General features: G+C 36.0%; 1 protein-coding gene across 1 annotated transcript in view; it reads left to right on the top strand.

Moving 5' to 3' along the window:
- The window catches only part of LOC121379760 (voltage-dependent T-type calcium channel subunit alpha-1I-like), a 128,392-nt gene that overhangs the window by 25,762 nt on the left and 79,074 nt on the right, over positions 1–23,556 (top strand). The window contains exons 2-5 of the mRNA XM_041508410.1: positions 14,358–14,455; positions 19,062–19,230; positions 20,980–21,259; positions 22,138–22,230. Of these exons, the coding sequence (XP_041364344.1) occupies positions 14,358–14,455; positions 19,062–19,230; positions 20,980–21,259; positions 22,138–22,230 (640 nt within the window). The remainder of the gene's footprint in view (positions 1–14,357; positions 14,456–19,061; positions 19,231–20,979; positions 21,260–22,137; positions 22,231–23,556) is intronic.

Below are 23,556 nucleotides of genomic sequence, written 5' to 3'. Positions count from 1 at the left end.
GCAATGAGATCAGTATATGTAGCATAATTATGAAATAAATAGGCAATAAAAGCTGCAATAACAAATTAGTTTAGGATGTCATAAACAAAACATTCCTTTCCTTTCTTCCCTCTCTCCTCTCCCCCCCCCCCCCCTCCCCCATTCAGACTGATGTAAGAATAAACTCGTTTTAGTAACCAGGTGACCAAGATCATTAAGTCTGTGCATGTAGCATAATACATTCTATCCTGTGAGGAAATGGGGGCTTTCCCAAAGGACCTATTATTCCCGCATTTTTCACCAGCCCGCCAAAGTAACACATCAATCAGCCGGCGAGCATGTTTTTGGCACTGCACAACAAGAAGATCGATCGATAAAACCGTCTAGTCGGTAAAGATCGATTATAGCCCCATAGCTTGAATACCTTCAGATACGTGGAAAAAAGTGTAGAAAGCGATTTCTGTATTGAATGTTTTGATTGCGTTCTGGTAATAGTTTGTGCAGATCTGCTCTGCTTTCTTTTGTGCTGCTTTCAATGCAGCTCTGTTAGTGTACCAATTACTACAGTCGAACTGTCGGCTGCTCCCCGAGTAGAAAAATGCACACATTATTTTCCTTTCCCCAAGAGCATAAAAGGGGCTTCGAGCATGAAAGCCGGTGTCTAATAGAATTGGAGGAAGTTGTAGGGAATTGGCTTTGGAGTTAATGCATTTGGGGCTGTTTTTTCTATACCCAGGTTTAGAGAAAAATCGTTTAATTGAAATCTCAAAATCCATGTTACTTTTATTAAGTTGACGAAAGTGAATGGTGAATTGCGTCACTTTGAGTGAGTGGGAAATAAGAAATGTATAGCATCAATTTAAAACTTGAGTAAGCTGTCAATTAAAAATGTTCATGAACAACTTTTAAATATCCAATATCCTTTTCTTTCATTTTATTTCTTTTAGAAAAAAAACCCCAAACATTTCAGTGTACTTGACTGCATAGCAATGGATTTTTAAAACAAGTGGTTTTAATTAAAATCCATTTGAATGTAAATGTACTTTATAATATTGATTTTTTAAATGCAGTCATTTGTGCTGAGGAAATAAAACTTTTTTTTTTTTTTTTTTTTTTTAATTAAAATGTATATTATAAAAACACATTGAAAGTTGTAGACCCTGGTTTCAACATGTAAAAATGTGTGCTACGTTTGGTTACAACAGAATGAAACAAGAGTCTGGAACATTTAAACTGGAAAATTAATTTTAAAAATAAACTAGAACATATTTCCATAATCGTTACTTTTTAGAATTAGAATTATAAAAACTGCATTTTGTGGTAGTAGAAATATCAGGAAGGAAGTAAGGAAATGTTTTATTTTACGATGCACTCAACACATTTTATTTATGGTTATATGGCATCAGACATATGGTTAAGGACCACACAGATATTGTAAGAGGAAACCCGCTGTCGCCACTTCATGAGCTACTCTTTTCAATTAGCAGCAAGGGATCTTTTATATGCACTATCCCATAGACAGGATAGTACATACCATGGCCTTTGATGTACCAGTCATGGTGCACTGACTGGAGCGAGAAATAGCCCAATGGGCCCACTGATGGGGATCGAACCCAGACCGACCGTGCATCAAACGAATGCTGTACCACTGGGCTACGTCCAGCCCTAGAAATATCAAGATGACCAGAAACACTCTGGCTTTAATCTAAACAATAAAATTACAAAAATGTTTAATTTCAACAATCAGAAATAGCTCCAATAGTGAACAATATGTTGTAGTGTTTAAAAACTGTTTTTTCTTTTTAAAAACCCAACATAACTGTACACCTTTTTACCACTTTTCCAGAAATATTATGGTATTATATATACATGTAGTTACATGTATGTTTTGAGATTAACCAGCTTTAACATTTAAAAAATCCAAAAAAGAAATCAGTTTTATTTATTTATTTATTCAAATTATATAGTATTCTATCATCATATTATGTGCATGCCCCATAATATTAATTTACTCTTTTATATATTAAAAAAAAAAAGACTATTGTTGTTTTTGTATTGAGTGGACATAAGCAGTTCTGGTGGTCAGTTCTATAATACAGCTAAACCTATAATATATACACACTCCTCTGACTTACTGTCAGATGTGTCTGATACCGTGATATATCAAAGGTCACCAATGTCATCAAGACAATGCCAATAAGACACAGCTTGAGTTGCTTTTAATATTGCGGTCTTCCACTTGCTTGGTGGCATTACGCAGAGTCCATGGTCAGTGCGATGATGCCAGCATGATGCCAGCTGCAGCCGACTAATAACACGGTCCCTGGCGAGTTCTAATAAAGTTGTGTAAATTACAGCCCACTGGACCTTTGTATGTCTTCATCAAATGCTATTAACCTTGCGTATTGATGGAGGTTTCACTCCTGTCAACAAATAAAATTACTTATTGCCAGATAATTGAATGATGGGGGAACCGACTGTTTAATCTACTGCTTTCTTCTTTTGTTTGTAGTAATTGCAGTGTGCCATTTTGGTTTTAAAACATTTAAGTGTCATAAGGTCTCCCTGTTTGCAAATCTTTAGAGTCCACCACCAACCCAGCGAGCCCTGCCGTGTGTCTCCAGTAGAACAGAAGATACACTAAATGTTTTGCATGAGACCATGGAAACGATCGCCATTCAAGACTGTGATTTATCAGGACTTTTAGATATATGTTGACTGTGTCATTTCAAAGAATCAATGTAATTTGTACAAATAACTTTTACGAGCCATGCAGGCTCATATGCTAGCCAAGCTAGGGAGTCCTATATGATTTTTGTAAGGCTCAGGCGTCCAGACTCTTCACAAAATTGCACACTGAATTGCTCTGTCAGTGCTTTGATGATAAGTGTTACTGTTAGGTTGGTGCAATGTAATTGTGGTCAAAAAGATATTTAGTAAGGCTTAATTAATGTATTTGTGTGCTTATAAATTAAATGCATGGTCATACTGTTTTCAACCAGGACTTGCTACATTAAATAATGTGGTATGTGCTATCCTGTTTATGATAAAGTACATATTAAAGATCCCTTGCTGCTAATCATTTGGATTGAGTAGCAAATGTGGCAGAAGTATGTTTTTACTCATAATTGGGGCGGAGTGTGTGGGGGCAGATATTGCTCAGTGATAGAGTGCTTGCATGAAGTGCACCATCCCAACCAGTGCCTCACAAGTGATATTTCAAAAGACATGGTATGTGCTATCTTGTCTATGTGAAAGTACGTATAAAAGATTCCTTCCTTCCTACTAATGGAAAAAAATGTAGCAAATTTTCTCTGAAGACTACAAGTCAGAATTAACAAATGTTTGACATCCAATAGCCAATGATTAATTAGTCCATGTTCTCTAATGATGTCATATAAATGATAAACCTTTATCTGTGTGTAATATAGACACTGATGAAACTGTGTTCAGGGCCCCATTCCTTGAAGCAATCTTAGCACTAAAATCACCTTTAACACATACGGTAGTTATGCACATAAGGTAATCGTAGCGCTAAAATCACCTTTAACACATACGGTAGTTATGCACATAAGGTAATCGTAGCGCTAAAATCACCTTTAACACATAAGGTAGTTATGCACATAAGGTAATCGTAGCGCTAAAATCACCTTTAACACATAAGGTAGTTATGCACATAAAGCAATCGTAGCGCTAAAATCACCTTTAACACATAAGGTAGTTATGCACATAAGGCAATCGTAGCGCTAAAATCACCTTTAACACATAAGGTAGTTATGCACATAAGGCAATCGTAGCGCTAAAATCACCTTTAACACATACGGTAGTTATGCACATAAGGCAATCGTAGCGCTAAAATCACCTTTAACACATAAGGTAGTTATGCACATAAGGCAATCGTAGCGCTAAAATCACCTTTAACACATAAGGTAGTTATGCACATAAGGCAATCGTAGCGCTAAAATCACCTTTAACACAAGGTAGTTATGCACATAAGGTAATCGTAGCGCTAAAATCACCTTTAACACATACGGTAGTTATGCACATAAGGTAATCTTAGCGCTAAAATCACCTTTAACACATACGGTAGTTATGCATATAAGGCAATCGTAGCGCTAAAATCACCTTTAACACATACGGTAGTTATGCACATAAGGTAATCTTAGCGCTAAAATCACCTTTAACACATACGGTAGTTATGCATATAAGGCAATCGTAGCGCTAAAATCACCTTTAACACATACGGTAGTTATGCATATAAGGCAATCGTAGCGCTAAAATCACCTTTAACACATACGGTAGTTATGCACATAAGGTAATCTTAGCGCTAAAATCACCTTTAACACATACGGTAGTTATGCATATAAGGCAATCGTAGCGCTAAAATCACCTTTAACACATACGGTAGTTATGCATATAAGGCAATCGTAGCGCTAAAATCACCTTTAACACATAAGGTAGTTATGCACATAAGGTAATCGTAGTGCTAAAATCACCCATAACACATAAGGTAGTTATGCACATAAGGCAATCGTAGCGCTATAATCACCCATAACACATAAGGTAGTTATGCACATAAGGCAATCGTAGCGCTATAATCACCCATAACACATAAGGTAGTTATGCATATAAGGCAATCGTAGCGCTAAAATCACCCATAACACATAAGGTAGTTATGCACATAAGGTAATCGTAGCGCTAAAATCACCTTTAACACATAAGGTAGTTATGCACATAAGGCAATCGTAGCGCTAAAATCACCTTTAACACATAAGGTAGTTATGCACATAAGGCAATCGTAGCGCTAAAATCACCTTTAACACATAAGGTAGTTAAGCACATAAGGCAATCGTAGTGCTAAAATCACCCATAACACATAAGGTAGTTATGCACATAAGGCAATCGTAGTGCTAAAATCACCTTTAACACATAAGGTAGTTATGCACATAAGGTAATCGTAGTGCTAAAATCACCCATAACACATAAGGTAGTTATGCACATAAGGTAATCGTAGCGCTAAGATCGCTTCCTGGAACGGGGCCCAGGTATCACTAAACAAACATCCATTTCCTTTATAGATATACACATGTACAGTAAAACCCCTCTAAACCAGAACCTCAGTAAACCAGTATTCCTTCAAAAATGGACATTTTTCACAGTCCCTTTTTAACTATATCAGTACAGAATAGAACCTCTGTAAACTAGATACCCTTTAAAATAAATGTTTTATACTTGGTTACTTTTGTGTCCACTTCAGAGAGGTTTCACAGTGCATGTATTTCATGCAATTCCAGAAAGTGCACACTGACCACCAAATCAGACTGAAAAGCTTGTCCACAAGTTAATGTTGTTATCTCTTATCAACTAGGGATATGGAACCTGTTTACATGGTTACTTTGGTGTCCACTTTAGAGGGGTTTCACTGATTACATGTATTCATGCATCGTACAGTTCCAGAAAGTGCATGCTGACCCCCAGAGTCAGCCTGAATTGCTTGGCCAGAAACCACATCTTAAGTTAATGTTATTAACTCTTACTGACTAGGGATACAGAACCTGTTGATTACTTTGGTGTCCACTTTAGAGGGGTTTCACTGTATACATGTATTCATGCATCGTACAATTCCAGAAAGTGCATGCTGACCCCCAGAGTCAGCCTGAAATGCTTGGCCAGAAACCACATTTTAAGTTAATGGTATTAACATTTAGCGACTAAGTATAATGTACTCCCAAGTCAATTTTATGTTCATCTCTCAGTGCAACAAAGCATAAAAAGTACATGCATTAAATTGTGTTATTTTTGTTTATAGAGAGCCTGCAAATTACATTTTAGTGTTTAGATGCTGTGGTTATTGATTAAACTGTATAATTATCAAAAGTGTTTATATTTCTCAGTAGTAAAACTTAGAAGCAGGAAGAAATGTTTTATATGCACTCAGAATATTTTTATTTGTGGCTGTAATGTGTAGGACATATGGTTAAGGACCACACAAATAATGAGAGAGGAAAGTCCGCTATTGCTACTCCATGGGCTGTGATTTTCAAATAGCAGTAAGGAATATTTTATGTGTACTTTCCAACAGACAGGACAGCACACACCATGGCCTTTGATATAACAGTCATGGGACAGTGGCAGGGATGGGAGGATAAAACTAATCAGATAATGAGTTTACTGATGGAGTTTGATCCTATAACCAAAGCTCCATGGCAATAAAAACATAAATCTTTATACGTCATTTCTTACTATGGAGCATGATACACATAAAATAAATGTTCATGCTTAATGTTCAAGCACACTGTTCTAAGAACATATCTCAGCTATTTGGAATGTCTGTCCAGAACTGGGGTTCATCGTCAGTTATGAATTTCCATTTGGTATTTAGTTTCATCAGTGGTATATCAAAACCTGTGTAAATCTGCATATATCAAAAAAAAAAAAAATGAAACTTGCTGCTAATTAAACAGAATGGTCTGAGATGTAGCCCAGTGGTAAAGCTCCCACTCGATGCACGGTCGGTCTGGAATCGATCCCCATCGGTGGGCCCATTGGGCTATTTCTTGTTCCAGCCAGTGCACCAAAGTTTGTTTTATTTAACAACGCCACTAGAGCACATTGATTTTTTATCTTATCATCGGTTATTGGACATCAAAACCAGTGCACCATGTCTGGTATATCAAAGGCCATGGTATGTCCTACCCTGTCTGTGGGATGGTGCATATAAAAGATCCCATGCTGATAATCAAAAAGAGTAGCCCATGAAGTGGTGACAGCGGGTTTCCTCTCAATATCTGTGTGGTCCTTAACCATATGTCTGATGCCATATAACCGCAAAATAAAAAATGTGTTGAGTGTGTCGTTAAATAAAACATTTCCTTCCTTCCTGTAAGGAACCAGAGGGATTCTGCACATATTCTTGGTCATGTTGTAATTGCAGAATGTATATGAATGAATGCAAGACTACAAAACTCTTATTGCATTCAAAATCATATATCTGTAAGAGTAACGTACTGACCACAAAGTCCATTATATATGGAGCACAAAGTAGCAACTAAAAACACAAGATAATTGGGTAATACAAATTTATTCTAATACTACTAGGCAAATAATATCAACATACACTACATAAAATGCACATATAAACACCCGCCCTCCATGATGAAGACCGAAAAGAAGATTAACTGAAATCCAGTCCCAAGCTATGAATATAAACTAGCTGGTAGTCACAGGGAGTAGGTGGGAAGCAAACAAAAAACAAATAAAATTTTAAACGCAAAGCTGGGACTTCTGTCCTATCTGTAATGCTAGCAAAAAGTGCGGTTGATTGTTTGCGCCAAGCATGACAAGCCAATCAGATTAGTCTCTGACAACATGTGCGCCAAATAAGCCATATAGGGTTAAGTGAAGTACTGCTGTACTTGGGATCAGTGCATGCATTAAAGGGCCAATCTGTCTTGTGTTTTAAACCTGGCTAAATAATATAGCCTCACCTTAATGCAGAACACACCTTAATGCAGAAAACAGAGAATGTGTTGAAACATGATGCCGGGTGTCAAGAGAGAACAGTGACTCCCAGATTATTTCTGGAACTGTCTGGAATAAGGAAGGAAATGTTTTATTTAATGACGCACTCAAAACATTTTATTTACGGTTATATAGCATCAGACATAGTGGTTATGGTTAAGGACCACACAGATATTGAGACATTTAGTACCATTTCATTTCATTCATTTCATATCAACGTATTTTCATGCTTATATCCAATTAAGGTTCAAGCATGCTGTCCTGGGCACACACCTCAGCTATCTGGGCTGTCTGTCCAGGACCGTGTGTTAGTTGTTAGTGAGAAAGAAGACAGCATCGTAGTCTTACACCTACCCACTGAGTCCTTAAAACTCGCTCTGGGTAGGAGCCGGTACCAGGCTGCGAGGCCCGTACCTACTAGCCTTATGTCCGATGGCCTAACCACGACACCACCGATGCTGGTCATTTAGTAGCAATGTTTCAGTCACCTAATGCCAATCATCCTTGCCCTTTCACCGGCCTCGGTGGCGTCGTGGCAGGCCATCGGTCTACAGGCTGGTAGGCACTGGCTTTTTAATCCAGATACCGACTCCAAACCCTGAGTGAGTGCTCCACAAGGCTCAATGGGTAGGTGTAAACCACTTGCACTGACCAGTGATCCATAACTGGTTCAACAAAGGCCATGGTTTGTGCTATCCTGTCTGTGGGAAGCGCAAATAAAAGATCCCTTGCTGCTAATCGGAAGAGTAGCCCATGTAGTGGCGACAGCGGGTTTCCTCTCAAAATCTGTGTGGTCCTTAACCATACGTCTGACGCCATATAACCGTAAATAAAATGTGTTGAGTGCGTCGTTAAATAAAACATTCCTTTCTTTCTTTCCTTGCCCTTTCATGTTCCAGACCTCCTTTCACACAATTCTGTATCTTCCCTTGTACATGTATGTATGTATTTTTTAAATACAAATAGTAATGCACAGGGTTTAGAGTTGTTTTTAAGGGCTGCACAATATTAAATGATAAAATCCATATTGTTTTGGCTGAGTACACTTTAATTATGAACAGGAAAAAACAGATTCTACATCTAAATCTGTTACTTCAGGGTTGTTTTTTTCCATTTCAAAGGTTTATGTTCATATACTGTACAGCTGTACGTCATGCTTGAACTTCTACATAGAAAGCTGCTAAATAATGATCTGTTATGTCTTTTATCTTGTATGAACAAAAGTGGTGGTTGTTAATGCCAAATCCATAAAACGTGATGCCACATTATAAAGAAATTACACTGGATATAAAAAATGCGTGTTGACAAATGTCATAAATAGAGAGACAGAGAGAAAGAGGGAAAAAAAAGGTAGAAAAAAAGTAATTTATTTGTGTACTAAAACTCACAAATGACATGTTCTTGGCATTGCAGGCTAGTAATGTCAGAATCAATTGGTTTATTAAAAATGTTGATGTTTTTATAAGTACTCCAACTGTTCGTGAACTGACAGGAATTGCTTCAGGTTGTTAATTTTAATAAAGCCCCAGCAATGCATTGAATACAAGGCTTTTGCGAATATTTTCCATCATTTTAATTTTTATATTTTTTGTGTACGCATACTCCTTGTCAACTCGACAGTGTTGGACTTAGCCCAGTGGTAAAGTGCTCACCCAATGTGCAATCGATCCACATCAGTGGGCCAATTAGGCTATTTATCATTCCAGCCAGTGCACCATGATTGGTATACTGTGCATGCATTTTTTAAAATATGAAAAATTCAATTTTGAGTATTTTGTGGGAAGTGCATATAAAAGATCCTTTGCTGTTAACAAAAAAATGTAGCAGGTTTCCTCTTAACACCACAAGGCAAAAATTACCAACTGCTTGACATGCAATAGCTGATGATTAATAAATCAATGTGCTCTAGTGGTGTCGTTAAATAAAACAAACTTTAAGTTTTTAACTATATTAATGAAAAATTGGGCTTAAAGGTAGGGTCAACTCCGACAAGAGCCTTATATGTTGGAAAGATGCATACCCGAACCACCAACACATACTGACACTTTAGCAAATGAAAAACACGTAATTTTAGAGTTAATAAAAAAACATGATTATTCCTGCTAACTGGGGGCAGCCATTTTGTTTCGTTTGTGTAACGTCCGGTGGGATAGCTTGGGGCGAAGTGACATCAGCCCCTGACCATCTCCTGTATGTACAGTGTAAACAAAAGCAGTAATTTTCGACAAGGCTCTTCTCTTTGATCAACCTGACTTGTAAAACAGTATAAATGACGTAATAATGTAATAAACTATTTAACTAAATATATTTCAAGTTGCATTAACGGAACAAAATGGGGTTATAGTGTTTTTTCTGTTTAATAATCCAAAGGAAAAATGTACACTATTACGCCTATTGATATGCTACGTTGGAGCAAAAACGACAACCCACGATACCCAAGTGATAATTTAATTTTCTTTGGGACTACGTAATTGGTCAGTTCTGTGGTTTTAGATGGAAAAGTCGACTTAATCAATAGTTTTACAGAACTATTTACAGTAATAAACCATGGCCATTACAATTTTTAGGGGCGACAGGTAATATTCCACAATACCGATATGTATTTTTGTGTCTAGACAGCGTCAATTAATTGGCTCGTCTGGTTACCAATCAAATTCACACCTGCCAATCAGGAATCAAAGGTAGAAGCAACTAAGAAAACACTCCGTGTATCATTTCATTACGTAGGTTAATGCATGGGCAAAACTTTGTTAATTGTTTCGACTTGTTGTGTAGCTACTTTGACAATGGTATTTTATTTTGTATTGAAAAATAATATATATAGTGCTGGATATACTTACTGTTGGCTTACTGGGATGTGTATTATAACAGAACATTGCAATGTATGACTATTTATCATCCCGCAAAAACCAGTTAGATTGTGTTTCTCTAGTTCTAATGCTCATTCCTGACATGACGCGTTAATTATTACGTAACCACCAGCTCGCCAGAGGGTGTACTCACTGAGATGGTACAAAATGGCTGCACCCGTTATATATAATAGTCGTCACATTTAACTGTTTTATTAATTAACTATATGATTATACGTGTTGATATTAAGCAATAATGTGCATTATATATCGTTGAATATGCATACCAGGCCAAATGCCTTAATTGTCCTCTCCTTTAAGAATCTAGATGGATGCATTGTAATAACTCGGCCTCAAAATTTTTATAAGCATGAGTCCAGTTGATTTTTCTTTTTTTTAATAGTATGCTCCACTTTTCATGATTGATGGCCCAATTATAACTACCAAAATCCCAAAGGTTTGTGTTAAAAATGCTAAAACCTTTCTGATCTCAAGAAGTAATTCAGCCTCAAAGTTCAAGGACCCATTTCATGAAGCAATCTTAGCACTTCTAAAATGAAAAGAAAGTTAGGCACTTAATGTGATTTCATGCTAAGGCCACTTTGTGGAACAGGGTCCAGAACTGTTAGGGCTCCCCTTCACGTTATCCATGGTATGTATTGTCCTTATGTGGCTGTGGCAGATGTCCTTTCTTTTCTGATCAAGTGTCAAAATAACTATATGTTAGATATCTAATAGCCCATAGTTTAAAATGTGCTGAATTGACAGTAATAAAACCCAACCCTGTAGTGTCATTATTCAATGTTTTGGATAACTATATGTTAGATATCTTATAGCTCATAGTTTAAAATGTGCTGAATTGACAGTAATAAAACCCAACCCTGTAGTGTCATTATTCAATGTTTTGGATAACTATATGTTAGATATCTAATAGCCCATAGTTTAAAATGTGCTGAATTTACAGTAATAAAACCCAACCCTGTAGTGTCATTATTCAATGTTTTGGATAACTATATGTTAGATATCTAATAGCCCATAGTTTAAAATGTGCTGAATTGACAGTAATAAAACCCAATCCTGTAGTGTCATTATTCAATGTTTTTAATAACTATATGTTAGATATCTAATAGCCCATAGTTTAAAATGTGCTGAATTGACAGTAATAAAACCCAACCCTGTAGTGTCATTATTCATTGTTTTGAATAACTATATGTTAGATATCTAATAGCCCATAGTTTAAAATGTGCTGAATTGACAGTAATAAAACCCAACCCTGTAGTGTCATTATTCAATGTTTTGGATAACTATGTGTTAGATATCTAATAGCCCATAGTTTAAAATGTGCTGAATTGACAGTAATAAAACCCAACCCTGTAGTGTCATTATTCAATGTTTTGAATAACTATATGTTAGATATCTAATAGCCCATAGTTTAAAATGTGCTGAATTGACAGTAATAAAACCCAACTCTGTAGTCTCATTATTCAATGTTTTGGATGATCAAAACAGCACAGTTGCAGGAAAATCTATGCTTCAGCTAATGATGCATTGATATGGAGCATAATGCAACCAGAACACCCAAGTAGACGGCCTCTATTTTTAACTGTCATGTTATGACTGCCGAGTTTGGAATAATTGCTCATTGCCGGATGTGGTTGTCAAGAGAATGAAATCTCATGCAATCATGCAATTTAAATTGCATGTGTGAAGTCCTAAAGGTTTGCAGTGGCTTAAGATGCAGGGTTTGTTCCATTAATCCAATCCTTGCTTCTGATGGCTACATCCCTTGCTTCCTGGATTGAAAGCAGAAGGTCATATTCACTCTTTAGGAAGCTGTCTTTATCTGTCTAGGTCGATGGACTATATTTTGGTGTTACTATTAGGGAACTAAGAATATAGTTGTTTTGATACAAGGGTATAGTGGTAAAGTGCATAAGAAAGAATATTTAATAACTGACTTATTTCATGGAGGTTGTATGGTGCAGAGATACAGCCCTGATCATGTATTACTGTTTTGTTATTCAGATTTATGACACAATTATGACAACTGCATTGTGCAGAGATTAAGTCCTGACCATGTATTAGGTTTTGTAATTTGTTGTTCTGATTTATATCACAATTATGACAATCGCTAGATGCCTACAGTTGTGTAGCAAACTATGAATACACAATGTGATGTGATGGGTGGTGTCATTAAAGCAACAATCCTTTTCTTAGATAGGTTATCACTTGGTGTTGTCTTATCCAGATTTTATCCAGATAGTAAAATATAACTATTGCTTTCTACTTTCCCATGTATCATGCTTTTCTATAATATTACTAAACTGAGTTGGGAAAAACAGCAAGGATATTTTTTGTTCTTTTATCTAGTTAATCGTGGAACTTGGGCTTCATATTTTTTTATGGGAATTCAGGAATCTAATTCCTGTAATATTCCTATAAATAAAAATCATGCACATCCAATTAGATTCTTTTAACATCCCTTTTTTTATTTTTTAAATCAACTCTTGAGATCTAGTCTGACATTTATTATCCAGACAAAATCTATTAGAACATATAATTACCATGTCCTGATAATAATTACATTATGTATACCGGTAAGCTTCAAATTCTAAAGTGATTAATCATTTAGTACATTGTATGTATAAAAAAAATCCACAGGAACATTTTAATATATGGATTTGCTTGCTGTAGAGGAACCAAAGTGGATTCTGGTAAAATTTGATGAAAAATAATGTCTGGAACTACCTCACCTTATGGTACTCCCAACCACCCTAACCACTTTATCAACCTCAACCTTGTTTATATAGCAATGATTTTGTGAAACTTTTTTTTCTTTTTGCCATTGCACTTTTGCAGCAGTGCACATTTGTAGTAATATACGGTATACTAAAAACTAACCTTGTTTTGGGTGGTTTTTTTTATTAAATAGAAATTCAAAGTTGTAAACATTAAAATACATGTTTACTGGTAATTAGAAATCTAAGTTGTGGAGTACTAGCTAAACAGATCTATAAAATATATAACACGGTTGTTTTTGTTGGTTAAAATGCGCACCCATTCTCTTTGGCTTAATCCTATGGGACATTCCAAATTCCATAGCACCATACCACCCTCCACCTGTTACCGGCTACAGTCAGACTGCTGGTGCTCCCTTGCACCTGCCAGTGCAGGTGGTCCCCCCTCCAACCCACTCTACCCCACCTTTCCTGTCCTGGACGGAGGAGCTGGCCGGGGCCGGCACCTGTGTCCAGGACAGGTGTGCGCAACAACAGCTTGCTCTGAATGTGCACATTAAATACTCAGGTCTTGGTCTTTTTGTTGGTGCACAATAAAACCATAATCTTATTGACAAACACAAGTTTTCATATTTCAGCTCTGTGATTATTACAGATAATATATGGAAATATTTTCAGCATTACATGGAGTGGCAATTATTTCAGTTCGTTTAAGTTGAAGCCAATAAGCTGCCATATATATTTTTTTTCAGTTTTTTTCATTGTTTTTATTTCCTATCTAAATCATATATTCAATATAACTGAGTGGCATAGCTTTCTGGCAGATTATCTGGAAGCTTTTTGCAAATGCATTATGGGAAATATGCTTTTGCATGAAATATAAACATAGTGTGTGTGCATGGTGTTAATAATCTACTTACACATATTTTTAACATTTAAAAAACATAAGCCTCTCTTATATTTTGGTTACATTAATAATAAAACTAAAATATATTTTTTAAATTTTATTTTCACTTAAAATTGAAGATTAATTAACAAAATATGTAGATCTTATCCTTGCAATAGATTGTGCATGAAGCTTGAGTTGCTATTTCTGTTTATATTTTAGCTTTGTGTTGCTGAATTAAGTTTGTTTTTAATTGTTGTTGATCATGTAAAAAAATAAAAAAATATTTGTAATTAAATATTTTTTATATTTTTATTATTATTATTATTATTATTGCATGTTATGAAAGTGTCACTGTTTAAAATGTTCTCTCTTGTCTTGCAGGGCTGTGGAGTATGGAATAGACACAGAAAATCTCAGCATATCAGCTATCCGAACAATACGTGTGCTTCGTCCTCTCAGGGCCATAAATAGAATACCTAGTAAGTACAGCAACCAGCATTCCTTTCTTTTCACTCTTTTCATTGGTAGATTATCATTGATTTTCCATTGCATATAGTAGATTTAACATGCGCCATTATCACTGACCTTCTATGCATATAGTAGATTTAACATGAGCCATTATATTACCGACCTTTTATTGCATATGTAGTCGATTTAACATGTGCCAATTGTCACAGACCTTTTATTGCATATGTAGTAGATTTAACATGAGCCATTATCACTGACCTAATGCATGTAGTAAATCTAGCATCAGCCATTATCACTGACCTTCTATGCATATAGTAGATTTAACATGGGCCATTATCACTGACCTTCTATGCATATAGTAGATTTAACATGAGCCATTATCACTGACCTTCTATGCATATAGTAGATTTAACATGAGCCATTATCACTGACCTATGCATATAGTAGATTTAACATGATCCATTATCACTGACCTTCTATGCATATAGTAGATTTAACATGGGCCATTATCACTGACCTTCTATGCATATAGTAGATTTAACATGAGCCATTATCACTGACCTTCTATGCATATAGTAGATTTAACATGGGCCATTATCACTGACCTTCTATGCATATAGTAGATTTAACATGAGCCATTATCACTGACCTTCTATGCATATAGTAGATTTAACATGGTCCATTATCACTGACCTTCTATGCATATAGTAGATTTAACATGAGCCATTATATTACCGACCTTTTATTGCATATGTAGTCGATTTAACATGTGCCAATTGTCACTGACCTAATGCATATAGTAAATCTAGCATCAGCCATTATCACTGACCTTCTATGCATATAGTAGATTTAACATGAGCCATTATCATTGATTTATTGCATATAGTAGATTTAACATGAGTCATTGTCACTGACTTTCAATTGTATATTGTAAATCTAACATGAGCCATTAGGACCTCTCACTGACCTTCCATTGCATGTAAAAGATCTAACATGATCCATTATCACTGACCTTCTATTGTATATAGTAGATCTAACACGAGCCATTATCAGTAACCTTCCAAGTGAGTGTAATATCATAGTTTTTATTTTAGTTGTACTTAAAAACATAAATTGTTTTTTAAACATGCATGGGGTTGGTCATAGCCCAATGGTGAAGCGCTCGTCTGATGAGCAGTCAGTGTGGAATCGATCCCTGTCAGTGGGTCCATTGGGCTGTTTCTTGTTCCAATCAGTGCACCATGACTGGTATATCAACGGCCATGGTATGTGGTATCCTGTCTGTGGGATGTTGCATATAAAAGATCCCTTGCTACTAATGGAACAATGTAGCAGGTTTCCTCTCTAAGCCTATATGTCAGAATTACCAAATGTTTGACATTCAATAGCCGATGATTAATAATCAGTGTTCTCTAGTGATGTCGTTAAACAACTTTAAACATGCATAGACATAATATAAAAAGTGTTTTAATACAACATATTTCTATTAAATAATTACTACATGGTGAAATGTGTGTATTCAAATTTTACCCTTTTCTAGTTTTATAATCACTTGCCTTTCAGTCCTACTACATGTGTACATTCAGATGTATTTTCTGTATCAGTGTTTTTTAACTGAGTACAAAGGCCATTAAGATCACTACAGTTAAATCATGTTGTACATTTGTAGGTCATTAATCAAATTTAAATGTTCTTAATTGTATTTTAAATGAAATAAAAATAAATGTAGAAATAATGACAGTAAAGATGGAGTCCCAGCAGGCACTTAATAGGCCACTGAGAAATGAAATGTTACAATAACCCTTTGATTGAGTTACATGCAAAACTTTCAGGTAATTACCCATTCATCTTCGCAAGCCAATTAGGTACCATTCCATACAGTATACTGCATTTCATACCTTGGCATAGTTATATCTGCTTAAACCTATCCAGACTACTACATGTATAGCACCTTCTTTAGGAAATAAATGTGAAATAATGTTGTTGTTGTATCCCTCACATGATATCATTATTGACCAATCACATTGTGTATCCCTCACATGATATCACTGACCAATCACATCGTATATCACTCACAACCAGGGGTGGGGAAAAGCCCTTTTTTCCCGGTCTGGGACCGATTCTCGATCTCTGAGACCGAAATTATTTTTGAAAAACGCGCGTTTGCCGGTCCCACTTTTATCATTCTTGTCGGTCCGAAGCACCTGTCCATTTCTATTATTGGAACAAATTCCTATTGGTCAAGTGAACCGGCCAGGCCAGCCCAGACATCGGTATCTTGTGCATGATTTAAAATAATAAATAAATAGTGGTCAATATGGCTGGTGTTTCAGACTTTTGTGATTTTAAAGTCTGCCTAAGTATATCGCCAGTCACTGAAGTTGGACCTACAGTAGTGTCAATCGACTGCCACTAGGCTAGACATTTATCAAAGTCGCTGAGCCGGTCAAGAGATTAAACAGACGTTAACATAGCACCATTCTTGGTTTAGAGAGCCATCAAGGTATTACACTCCTATTAAAACAAAGGACCCAGAATTTGCAACTGGTTACAATCAACACCTGTCAACACCTGTGTACGGAGCTCTGTTGGGTCGAGTGTCCTAGTCTGAAGCAAGAGGCTTTTGTGCAATACAAACTGTTTAAAATAGCATAAAATATAATGAAATAATCTATAAATGTATTTATTGTTGACTGTTCAATGTAGTGTATCCAATAATTATAAAGGATTTTAAAATTAACAAAAGGTTTCCACCTTTTTTTTAACAAGTGGGAGTAAGCAGAACAGCTACATGTACTGTTATCTCAAGAGCCAGTAGAGGTCAAATTTCATCCAATCAGTGATGACGTTATTACTCTCTTTGTCTAAACATGTGCTAGCTTAGGCTGTCAAACGCTTCGAACAGTGCCATCTTTTATTAATTTTCAGGACACAGTACTGATTACTCGTACTTTTTATACATATATGGGAATTAAAATTCATAACTTTTATTCCTTTTTTATATTATTTATTCTATTATGTAAAATATATACAATTTGTGGGGATTTTCACTGATCATTATTGTGTGATTAAATAAAAAAAAATCATGTTTTCATGTTTATCGTTTCGCGTTCATGATTCAAGATAAAACTATACAAATATCACTATGATTTTTAAAAAAACTATTTGGCAAATATCTTTTTTTAAATGTTTTTTTTATTATTCGTTTCTTGTCTCCCCCCCCCCGGTAGTGACGACATCAAGTGGGACCGATTGACAATTTTATTTTTCCCCACCCCTGCTCACAACATATCATCACTGACCAATCACATTGTGTATCCCTCACATGATTTCATCACTGACCAATCACATTGTGTATCGCTCACAGAATACCATCATTGACCAATCACATTGTGTATCCCTCACATGATATCATCATTGACCAATCACATTGTGTATCCCTCACATGATATCATCACTGACCAATCACATTGTATATCCCTCACATGATATCATCATTGACCAATCACATTGTATATCCCTCACATGATATCATCACTGACCAATCACATTGTGTATCCCTCAAATGATATCATCACTGACCAATCACATTGTGGACAAGAAAGAAATATGGCTTCCTCATCAATCTAATTAAAATTAGCTCCACTATTACATGTGGATCTAACAGCAGCCAGTTGGAGTTCATGTCCACCAGTCAAAACCTTACTTGCAGAATCATGCCAGTGATTTAAAAATAATTGGAAAACATTGGGTTTTTGGACAAAATATCATGGCAAACACGGCATGTACAGAATACAGTATGCCATATCGAATGGTGTCTTGCAAGGATGTTACCCATTAGGACCTTGTAAATGATTTAATGTGCAAAAGAAAAAGGATTATACAAAACAAAGATTTATGTGAGCAGTTGACTAATGAAACAGAATGCAGTATGCTATTTCGAATGATACCTTGCACTGCAATGATGTTAAGCATTAGGATTTTGTAAATGCTTCATTGGGCAAAAGAAAAAGGATTATACAAAACTACATTTATGTGAGCAATTGACAAAATGAAACAGTCGTTTATGAAATCTTCAAATGGTCTGTGCCCCGGGATTTTACAAAGCGATCTTAGCACTAAAATCATCTTAGCACTAAAATCATCTTAAGTGCCTAACTACCACATGCACTTCAGGTGATCTTTGGGTGGGACATAGCCCAGTGCTAAAGTGTTCGCCTGATGCGCAGTCAGTCTAGGGTCGATCCTCGTCGGTGGACCCATTTGGCTATTTCTATTTCCAGCCAATGGTCCACAACTGGTGTAACAAAGCTGTGGTATGTACTATCCTGTCTGTGGGATGGTGCATATAAAAGATCCTTTGCTGCTAATCAAAAAAGAGTAGTCCACAAAGTGGCGACAGCGGGTTTCCTATTTCAATATCTGCGTGGTCCTTAACTGTATGTCTGATGCCATATAACCGTAAATAAAATGTGCTGAGTGTATCGTTAAAAAAGCCATTTCCATCCTTTCTTCCTTCAGGTGATCTTACTGCTAAGATCACTGCGTAAAATGTTCCCAGCATAATGGTGTACCATTGGTTATGTTATAATGAATTTTTTGTTTTTTGTTTTTCAGGTATGAGAATCCTGGTGATGTTACTTCTTGACACTCTGCCCATGTTGGGCAATGTGCTGTTGTTGTGTTTCTTTGTGTTTTTTATATTCGGGATCATTGGAGTACAGTTGTGGGCGGGAATTCTACGCAATAGATGTTTTATACAGTTACCAGACAATATTTCATCAGAGTAAGTATGCTTCTTGTTTTTATGTCCTTTTTACCAAATAGCTGAAGGGTTAAACTGCATTCAGCATATATATATATACATGTATATATATATATATATAGATAGATAGATAGATATATAGATAGATAGATAGATAGATAGATATAGATAGATAGATAGATAGATAGATAGATAGATAGATAGATAGATAGATACACATACATATATATATATATATATATATATATATATATATATATATATACTAATACATTACTTTTGTTCATAAGAGCGTCAATTGGTACATCAATTGATAGCTCCATTTAAGGTTTTAAAGACATATTTGGCATTTTATAGAATGAAAAATATCATGCAAAGAGTTGCATATCATATAAATATCAGCTTAGTTATAGTTCTTTGTTTTCAAATCCTAGATCATTTGAACTTTGTGCCAAACATAATTTTCAGTAGTTTTAGGCACAGCTCTGTCCTGTATTGGTTTTAATTTAATAAACTGGTCTGGGAGTGGCAGTCCTCTTTTATTGGTGCATGGAGGATGTATTGTCCAGTAAAGGATTTTCTTGGGACTAGGGCCTCCACGAGTCCAAAATATTGGACTCAAGTACTTGAGGGTCAAACTCGACCTGGTCCCAAGTACCCGACACTGCATAATATTAAGACTATGGAATAAAGTAAAATAGCATTATGCATCTTAATTCCAGCGCTGAACATGGAAGCCAAATCATGCTATTGATACAACGGCCCATTATACTGCATTCCACACTGTCATATTCGGCTTTTCTTTTCCCTGCATGTCTCATAGCCCTATAATGTAACTGGTAGAAAACATAATATGGCAGAATGACATAAACAAATATAATTAAATGAGAGTGCTCTTCCTTGCACGGGTACTCGAGTCCTGTGAGCGGACTCGAGTATTTCTAGACTCGCCCCTTGCCCGAGTACTCAAGTACTCATGGAGATCTTACTTGGGACTGACTATCCTATAGATGTAGATGAGTCACTGGATATAGAATCAGATTCACAGAATCAACGGCTAATTTGCCAAATGCCCATATTCGACTCTGAATTAAGCAGAGATGTCATCTTGATTATGGATAACAGTTTTGTCATTCAGATTTATAAATATCGAATTACAGATTGTGTTTTTATTATTTCACGAACAAGTACATCACTGAATATTTCTTCCGGCCTCGGTGGCGTCGTGGTAGGCCATCGGTCTACAGGCTGGTAGGTACTGGGTTCGGATCCCAGTCGAGGCATGGGATTTTTAATCCAGATACCGACTCCAAACCCTGAGTGAGTGCTCCGCAAGGCTCAATGGGTAGGTGTAAACCACTTGCACCGACCAGTGATCCATAACTGGTTCAACAAAGGCCATGGTTTGTGCTATCCTGCCTGTGGGAAGCGCAAATAAAAGATCCCTTGCTGCTAATCAGAAGAGTAGCCCATATAGTGGCGACGACAGCGGGTTTCCTCTCAAAATCTGTGTGGTCCTTAACCATATGTCTGACGCCATATAACAGTAAAATGTGTTGAGTGCGTCGTTAAATAAAACATTTCTTTCTTTTTCCAGGTACAGAAATGTGTAACAAAATTCCTGTTTCTGTTGCTGTAATTAAAACTTCTTTTCATCTTTTGTTTTTCAGCATAAATCTGTGAATATTTGTTCCAGGTACAGAAATGTATAGCAAAAATTCCTGTTTCTGTTGCTGTAATTAAAACTTCTTTTCATCCTTTGTTTTTCAGTATAAATCTGCCTCCGTTTTTCAAGCCCCGAAAGTATGATTATATATGTAGTAAGCCGGGTGAAGCAGGGATGAGAACTTGTACCGATCTGCCTCTGTACGTGAGCAGTGGAATCAAATGCAATGACAGTGCCAAGGCATTTAGCAATAATTCTCGGACAAACCAATCTTGTGTTAACTGGAACCAGTATTATACAAAGTGTGAGGCTGGGGATCGAAACCCCTTCCTCGGTGCCATATCATTCGATAATATAGGATTAGCATGGGTAGCAATTTTTCAGGTAATGTATGAGACTTTTTTAGGTTTTATTTTCATTTCAATATTGATGAAAAAAGTATTATAAATACATGTAATATCTCATTCATATATATATATATATTATTTATTTGCCATGGATACGTAAAGTCATTACTTAAAATCTGAATCTCAACATTTTATGGCGTTCAGTAGGGGAAAAAAAAAAAAAATTTAATAATGGTCACCCTTCAAAATTATTTGTTTATTGATGAAACTTTATATCATATTGACCTTTATATATGAGTATTTTTATATAAAATTGACAAATATTAAGCATACAGTTTTTTTAGAACACCTTTAGGCCTAAAACACACCAAAGCTAGATCTGGGTCTGGTGACTCTGGTGCTGTCAGTATATAGCACATCTTCTATGTCATCTCCTGCCAGATATGTAATTCACACCAGCACAGACGTGGTGTGTTTTTGTCATATTCAATTCAGTGCATTTATTTTTCTACGTCAGTATTGGTCTATTTCTCTCTCCAGCCAGTGCACCACGACTGGTATATCAAAGGCAATGGTATGTGTTATCTTGACTGTGGGATGGTGCATATAAAAGATCCCTTGCTGCTAATCAAAAAGCGTAGCCCATAAAATGGCGACAGTGGGTTTCCACTCTCAATATTTGTGTGGTCCTTAACCATATGTCCGACGCCATATAACCATAAACAAAATGTGTTGAGTGTGTTGTTAAATAAAACATTTCCTTCCTTCCTTCTTTTTCAACTGGCACCGCACTTGCCAGACCCACACCCAGCTTCAGTGTGTTTTGGATTTTAGATGGTTATTGAACATATAGGTTTGTTTGTATTTACTGAATACAGAGATCAACTAAAGAGTTAATTTTGTTTGATTTTACAGGTCATTAGTCTAGAAAGTTGGGTGAACATTATGTACTATGTTCAAGATGCTCATTCCTTTTGGGACTGGATGTATTTTGTCGCATTAATTGTGGTAAGTCTGTATGTACGTTCAAGAAGAGTTGTTCTTTTATAGCATATAACCAAATATGACCATCCAAGACATTGACATTGACATCTCAAGGATGAACCAACTAGTTTGGGGTCAAAATATTTTGTGATAGAGGTTACGTTTTTGCCAGTGACAGATAGTGACAGCAGCAACATTTAAAGACACCAAACACCTCTGGTTTAAAACATGTTGAGGTGTTGCCAAACAAAAATTCCAATGTCTTTCTTGTGGTTTATCAGTATAAATCATTGATAAACACAGCTGTGGTGTTGAAATGTCAACAGACAGACATACAAACATATAGAAAAACAATAATAACCTAAGAGAATTCAGATAGTATTCTATATCTCTGTTTAATATGCTGTTTGGCTTAGCTAATTTGAATTTTATTACACAACTCCTTTTTAAAGCATCAATACTTTTTTTTTTCCAGGCCATATTTAGCTCCTTATCCGCATTTTTTTCATCAACTTGTAATCTTTTGGTGGCATTGGCAGTCTGTCATCTTAATGTCACTTCTTTGATCATAAATCAAATGATAATTCCATCTTTTCGCCAACGCTTTATTGCAGACTTGTCAAGAGTGGCATTTTCTATTGAATAATGGCCAACTGGTATAAACTCTGGCACTTAATTTATGGTCAGCTGAAAGGGAACAAATCTTAGAACATTGGATTTGGGAAGTCATGTCAGTTTAGTCAAATTAGGCAGTTTGTACTTTTCCTATGCTTTTAACTATTTTACATGCAGTTTCGACTCTTGTCAGAAGCATTATATATCAATTATTAATTATGTATTAACACATATTACACTGTAGCGGTTATTATTCGTATGTTAACAGATAGAATAGTGTTGATTAGGAATGGGAAATTCTAAGAGCGATTCCTGGAAGGATGATATTGGTTGTAGTAGGAGAGGAGGCAATGTTTTGTAATACCCATCATCTGTTGAATATAATTAAATCATTTGCTTTAATTGCATTTAAAAATGAATGTACTACACTTGTCAAGCATACCGCACAATTTGAAAGACTGTTTTGTGAGCATCACTACTTACTAATCCCCACTAAAATTGTGTGCAGAGTCTGATCCAAGGGGGAGACCAGGGAACCCATTTCCCCCCCCCCCCCCATAAACATTCAGGTGCTCTTTTTTCCCCCACTTTTTATTTTTTTTTCATTGAGATGTCCTTTTGATGACTTGGTCCATGTGTGTTTTCCCATTTGTCCTGTCATCCCCCCCCCCCCCCCCCCCCCCCCCCCCCCAAAAAAAAAAAAATAAATAAATAAATAAAAAATTCCTGAATCTG

The sequence above is a fragment of the Gigantopelta aegis genome, chromosome 8 (genome assembly GCF_016097555.1).
Source record: "Gigantopelta aegis isolate Gae_Host chromosome 8, Gae_host_genome, whole genome shotgun sequence".
Lineage (NCBI taxonomy): Eukaryota > Metazoa > Mollusca > Gastropoda > Neomphalida > Peltospiridae > Gigantopelta > Gigantopelta aegis.
Note: the sequence above shows the minus strand (reverse complement) of the source record. Positions and strands in the feature narration are given on the sequence as shown.